At 36.0% G+C, this 6,989-nt stretch overlaps 1 protein-coding gene and 1 pseudogene across 2 annotated transcripts in view; both read left to right on the top strand.

Moving 5' to 3' along the window:
* Window positions 1-2,174: 2,174 nt before the first annotated feature.
* LOC105817098 (hyaluronidase PH-20-like) overlaps window positions 2,175-6,989 on the top strand; it is a 15,615-nt gene continuing 10,800 nt past the window's right edge. Inside the window, exons 1-2 of the mRNA XM_012652722.1 lie at window positions 2,175-3,125; window positions 3,588-3,677. Coding sequence (XP_012508176.1) covers window positions 2,175-3,125; window positions 3,588-3,677 — 1,041 coding nt within the window. The remainder of the gene's footprint in view (window positions 3,126-3,587; window positions 3,678-6,989) is intronic.
* LOC105817131 lies at window positions 5,276-5,680 on the top strand (annotated as a pseudogene). Its single transcript, XR_001137825.1, has one exon. The product of XR_001137825.1 is annotated as a 40S ribosomal protein S20 pseudogene (transcript).

Here is a 6,989-nt window from a genome sequence, read left to right as displayed (position 1 = left end):
GCCTCGGCCTCCCAGAGTGCTAGGATTACAGGCGTGAGTCACCGTGCCCAGCCTGTCCCTTCTTTTTTGAAGATTTCTGTGGGTAGAGATCTTCTCAAAAGGCTTATTCTGCCCCTTGTTTTTCTTATATAAAATGATCATGTAGAAATATATTTGAATGTTAATTTCAATAAGATTAGTCTACTCCTTCCCTGAGACAGGAAAAGCTAATCCTTTATTCCATTTCCTTCTCCCACTCCCTGCCATTCAGGCATTGGTGTTGGTAGTTGGTATTTGAAAGGAATTAGTTTTTCCCTCAATATTAATTTTAGCTGAAGATATTCTAGGTCCTGAGTAAAAAAGTTTATAAGGTTTAAACTATAAAAATCTTTAGCTACTGTACATGTTCTAAACATGTGGGAAAAATTTATTATCTTCAAAACATTAGATTTTAATGGTTCTTGATATTTCATTCTATTCTGACTATGGCCTGCCTCCCTCTCTCTCTCTCTCTCTCTCTCTCTCTCTCTCCTTCTCTCCCTCCCCCAAATCTCATGTGCAGGTTTTCTCTTTAGAGTAATTTATCTTTCAGTGATGAGAATGAATTGATAATTTGCTATGGTAAGGACACATATTCACGGAAAGAATAGTTTAATTCTTATTATTCCTTCACATAGCAGTATACTACTAGTCTAATTAAAAAGAAAGGTTCTTGTTTCCTTCTAGAATCACAGAACATTTAAATATGTCTTCTTGTAGGTAACTTTTAGGAATGCCAAATGCTGAATAATACATAGTTTCATTTCTTTTCCTTGGCTCAGACCATTTCATTGTACCCCAAAAGTGGTACTATATAGCAACAGTGTGTGCATTTTTTGAAAATCAGTCTGAAAACATAATGTCACTTACCAAACACAATAACAAGACCAAAATCCATATATTGCTTTTCTTAAGCTAGGATAGATCCAATCCTTTTACTAGAAGATATAAAGTAGTAAAACATTTTATTAACTCAAACATGAGAGTATATTACTGTAAGACTTGATCAAACTGTTCAAAAGAGCAGGAGAGGACAAAGCAGGAGAGGAGCTTTTGGTTGATTGAGTAAATTCAAGCAAACTTTTGATTTATTACCTATGGCAGAATTGACTTTTTCCTATCCCCTCACTGCCCTTCAAAAAAACAAAAGAAAACAAAAAAACAAAAAAGAAAGAAAATGATCATGATTCTGTAAGAAATTGTTTTCAATGTTTAGAGACTACTATAAAACAATCTTTTGAGAAGCAATAAACATGAATGAGAGGCCAAACTTTGAATTTATTTTCCTTCAATGGGCTTTTGCCAAGGCATTGCTTGGCAATGCACCTGGGAAGGCAAAAGGAAAAATAGCTGCTTTCACCTTTCTGTAGGCTCAGTAATGATTTGGGAAGATGAGACAAATGTTAACCATTATAGAGTTTGTGTCATATATAAGAGGAAATAATTTTATTTATTCAAACATAGGACTAGATTCTCCATCTTTTAAAATTGAATTAAGGCTGGGTATGGTGGCTCACGCTTGTAATCCTAGCACTATAGAAGGCTGAGGCAGGAGGATTGCTTGAGCTCAAGAGTTGGAGACCAGCCTGAGCAAAAGTGAGACCGACCCTGTCTCTACTAAAAATTGAAAAAGTAGCTGGGCATCATGGTGCACACCTGTAGTCCCAGCTACTCAGGAGGCTGAGGCAGGAGGCTCTCTTGATCCTAGGAGTCTGAGGCTGCAGTGAGCTACAACGATGCCATTGTACTATACCCAGGGTGACAGAGTGAGACTGTCTCAAAAAAACAACAAAAAAAGAAATTGAATCCCCCTCCTCACTACCCCCTTCATATAAAAATAAATTAAAAAAACAATTAAAATTCCTGCACTTAAAGTTTAGAGCTTGGTAAAGCTTATGATCTTTATGATGAAATGCAACATAACAATATATTCTATATTTCTTTTTTCAGTTATAGGTGATGCAACTTGCAAAACATTCCTGGTACATGAAACAAGAAGAACAATATTTAAATGTAATATAATCATTGTACCTCTTTATCCAACAAAGTGGCTTCATTCTACTCTCTTTTATATGTTCTAATATCTTACATCTAATATCAAGTAAATCAAAGTGTGTAGGAGGAAATATGTTTTTTTATAGTTATTGTTCTTTGCAATGGGAGTGCTAAGGTTCAAGAACATCTTTTTCAGGCACTTTGTTGGGTCCAGTGGAGTATCCCAGACAGTGTTCACCTTCCTTCTGATTCCATGTTGCTTGGCTCTGGATTTCAGAGCACCCCCTCTTATCCCAGATGTGCCTTTCCTCTGGGCCTGGAATGCCCCAACTGAGCTTTGTATTGCAGGGGTTGATGGGCCACTAGATCTGAGCCTCTTCTCTTTAGTAGGAAGCCCCCGAGAAAATATCACAGGACAAAATATTACAATATTTTATGTTGATAGGCTTGGATACTATCCTTATTTAGATATGACAGGCAGACCTATGAATGGAGGAATTCCCCAGAAGGCATCCTTACAAAAGCATCTGGACAAAGCCAAGAAAGACATTGTCTATTACATGCCAACAGATGATACGGGGTTGGCTGTCATTGACTGGAAAGAATGGAGGCCCACTTGGGCAAGAAACTGGAAACCTAAACATGTTTACAGGAATCAGTCTATTGAGTTGGTCCTGCAACAAAATACACAGCTTAATGACACAGAGGCTACCAACATAGCCACGGTTGAATTTGAAAAAGCAGCAAAGGATTTCATGCAAGAGACTTTAAAACTGGGAAAATTACTTCGGCCACATCGCTTATGGGGTTATTATCTTTTCCCTGATTGTTACAACTATAATTATAATCAACGCAGTTTCACTGGAAGTTGCTTTGATATAGAGAAAAGAAGAAATGATAATCTTGACTGGTTGTGGAACGAAAGCACTGCCCTTTTCCCATCTATTTATTTGAGTACCAGTCTGTCTCCTCCACAAGTTGTGCTCTATGTACGTAATCGAATTTATGAAGCCGTTAGGATTTCCAAATATCCTGATATTGGAAAGCCACTTCCAGTTTTTGTATATGCTCGCCCAGTTTTTACTGATCTAGTTTTGAAATACCTTTCTCAGGTAAGTAAATCGAGTTATGAGGACAATGAAATAGTGTGCACAAAAATTGTTCTGTGAAATTTCATATTATTTTTGAAGGGAGTGAAATTTAGCTTTTAGTGTCATTTAGCAATGTGCACACTAGTAGTTTTACATCATTAAATGAATGTAAAATAAATATATGTTTAATCTTTAATGTAATCTCATGATCTCTTAGCAAGCATGGAGAATTAGGTAGTATAGACAGTGTATTAACTCACTTTCTGTTTTTTCTTTCAGAGGCCTGCTATCTTGTCAATAGAAGTAATTAAAACAATAGTAGTCTCTATTTTTTATAGTAAGGCAATGGCTGTGTAAAAGGTAGAAATAATGGAGAAATATTTAAATTACTGTTATTGGGTCAGCATGCTTATCTTTGGTGTTAATGTCCTAAATATAACACTTTTATTTTTATCTGCTAACTTTTTCTATCATGTTTGCCAGGATGACCTTGTGAATACACTTGGTGAAAGTATTGCTCTGGGTGCCTCTGGAGTTGTAATATGGGGAGGCCTTAGTTTACTGCGAAGTGTGGTAAGTGAATTGGCAGGAAATAGATGAAAATATTTCTACCTTTAATATTTTTGAGGATTGTTTTGGTATTAAACAAGAAAATAAGTAGTTCTATACAAGGCATATAGCAGTAGATGCTCAATTAATACTGGCTGAATCAAAATATCTTGCACTTGTTTGGTTGTTATAAAGCAGGATATATTATAACAGTTTTCCATTGGGGAAACAGAAATTCAGTGAGATTAACTGAATTTCTATAGGCTACATAGTAGCAAAAACAAGATTATGATATCGGTTTTCTTACATGGTGAGTTATTAAGACTCTCTTCCCTTATTTTTATTCTTGTTTCACTCACCATATCAGGTGTCTTTATTCCTCCACCTCTTCAATCCTCTTGACGCAGTGTAAGAGTAAATCTGTCAAATGGTCACTGATACATTGGAGCTGAACTTTTCTTTCTCTGATGGATGTGGAAATTCTAATGATGAACATGCCATGGAAACTGTCAATTGAAGCTCATTGCCCAGGGGTCTTACACTAGGACGTGTAGAGATGAGACTTTATACTCTAAGACCACAAGAGACCTTTTGAGAAGGAATATATTCATATCTTGTCTTTCAGATAGAATATTCTCACTTTATTCAAAAATACTTAAGAGCAGTTACATTTGTGAAATTCTTTCAAGGTAATCTGAGTCCTTCTACCTATTTTGAATAATTCTAATGTCTCTAGTTTGATCTTTAAGAAAGAGAAACAACAGAAAATATAAGTTCAGAGAAAGGTGTGTGTCCCTTGGTAAAATCTTTTATATGTCAGAAAATTATTTTAAAACTATAATTCTACTAAATAGATTCCTGATTTTTATTAGTTTTCTCAAATTCATAAACTACTTTATCAAGGATTCTATTATTTAAAAATTTATAGATATTTATAAAATCTCCATTTTCTTTTCAGTCTTTTAAAGAAAACTGAGAGCTTTGTCCTTACTCTGAGGAAGAATGAATGAGACATTCTTCAAAGAGTAGCTTAACGTGACATACCATTTAAGTGTCAAACATGTTTTTTAATTGCACTTTAATCTTAGATTCACATTCTACTACCATTCCTCCTAAATCATCTTCAGTATTATTCATACCAGGTACAGTCCTTCAACTTTAATATGACATTTAAAAACAAGAAGTGATAAGTTTCTCCTGATAAGAAGCAATCAATGCAAGACCTCTGGCAGTAGGAAAAAACAAAGTATAACACCCCCTTTCCCCCATTGAAGGATCACACCAATTCTCTAACAATGGATTCCAACAAAAATAAAAATACTGCAATGAAAGATTGTGAATTCAAAATAGGAATTGTAAGGAAGCTCAATGAGAGCCAAGAAAAATGGAAAACCAACTGAAGGAAACCAGAAAATTAATTCAGGACATGAATGAAAAATTTTAAAAAGAGATAGATATATTTTTTAAAAACCTAAATAGAACTTCTAGAAATGAAAAATTAACTTTTCGAAGAAGACACGGCCGCAGGTGCAGCGGAGCCTTGCTGTGCCCGCTTCTGCTCCTCACTCAGCGCTGTTCGCTCTCGGCGAGGAACAAGTCCGTCAGGAAGCTGCGCTGCAGCCATGGCTTTTAAAGATCGGAAAAACACCCGGGGAGCCGGAGGTGGCAATTCACCGAATAAGAATTACTCTAACCAGCCGCAACGTAAAGTCCTTGGAAAAGGTGTGTGCTGACTTGATCAGAGGCGCAAAGGAAAAGAACCTCAAAGCGAATGGACCAGTTCGGATGCCTACCAAGTCTTTGAGAATCACTACAAGAAAAACTCCTTGTAGTGAAGGTTCTAAGACTTGGGACCGTTTCCAGATGAGAATCCACAAGCGACTCATTGACTTGCATAGTCCTTCTGAGATTGTTAAGCAGATTACTTCTATCAGTATTGAGCCAGGAGTGGAGGTTGAAGTCACTATTGCAGATGCTTAAGTTAACTGTTTTAATAAATTGATTACCAGTTGTTAAAAAAAAAAAAAGAAATGAAAAGAAATCATTTAGGAACATATTAAACATGGTGGAAAATTTTAACAATAGACTACACCAAGCAGAAGAAAGAATTTCAAAGCTTGAAGACCAGTCTTTTGAATTAACGCAGTCAGGCAAAAATAAAACAAAGAAAGGAATTGAACAAAGTTTCTGAAAAATAATGGAATTATGTATAATGCCCAAATGACAATTGTAAGTATTCCTGAAGGAGATCAAAAAGTAAAAAGCTTAGAAAACCTATGTGAGGAATTATTTGAGGAAAACTTCCCTGGTATTGCTAGAGATTTGGACATCCAGATACAAGAAAGTCAATGAACTCCTAGGAGTTTCATTTCAAAAAGGACATCACCAAGGCACATAGTCATCAGACAGGCCAATGTCAATGTGTAGGAGGAATTCCTAGGAGCTCTGAGACAAATATATCAAGTAAATCCATTAGAATAACAGTTGACTTCTTAACTGAAATTTTACAAATCACAAGGGATTGGTGTGCTATCTTTAGTATTCTTAAAAATAGTGTCAGCCAAGAATTTTGCAAAACTTAGTTTCATAATTGAAGAGAAAGTCTTTTCAAGACAAGCAAACACTCAGTAAATTTTCTACCACTAGGCTGGCCCTACAAGAAGTTCTCAAAAGTGATCTAAACATCATAAAGAATGGTTGATACTTACCAGTATAAAAACACTTGAAAGTAAAAACTCACAACTATTATAAAACTTTAACACAGAGGAGAATAAAAAGAAACTAGGTAGCAATCAACATGTTGACTGCAACAGTGTCCCGTATATCAATATTAACTTTGAATATAAATGGTCCAAATGCCCAATACAGATTGGTGGAATGGATAAACAAATGAAACTCAAACATATTCTGTCTCCAAGAATCCCATTTAATTTGTAAAGAGGTGGAAAAAATATTCCATGCAAACAGAATCCAAAAGTGAGCAAGGTATAGCTATTTTTTTTATTATTATTTCAGCATATTATGGGGGTACAGATGATTAGGTTACGTATGATGCCCTTGCCCCCCCTCCACCCCAAGTCTGAGCTTCAAGTGTGTCCAGCCCAGGGATGGTGTGCATTGCACTCTTTGTGTATGCGTATACCCGTCCCTTCGTCCCCCCTCCCACCTCCCCCCGCCCGACATCCAATAGATGTTATTCTTATATGTGCGCTTATGTGTTGATCAGTTAATACCAATTTGATAGTGAGTACATGTGGTGCTTGTTTTTCCATTCTTGGGATACTTCACTTAGTAGAATGTGTTCCAGCTCTATCCAGGAGTATACAAGAGGTGCTA

Source organism: Propithecus coquereli, unplaced genomic scaffold (assembly GCF_000956105.1).
Source record: "Propithecus coquereli isolate 6110/MARCELLA unplaced genomic scaffold, Pcoq_1.0 Scaffold4, whole genome shotgun sequence".
Taxonomy (NCBI): Eukaryota; Metazoa; Chordata; class Mammalia; order Primates; family Indriidae; genus Propithecus; species Propithecus coquereli.
This window is presented reverse-complemented; position numbering and strand designations above follow the sequence as displayed.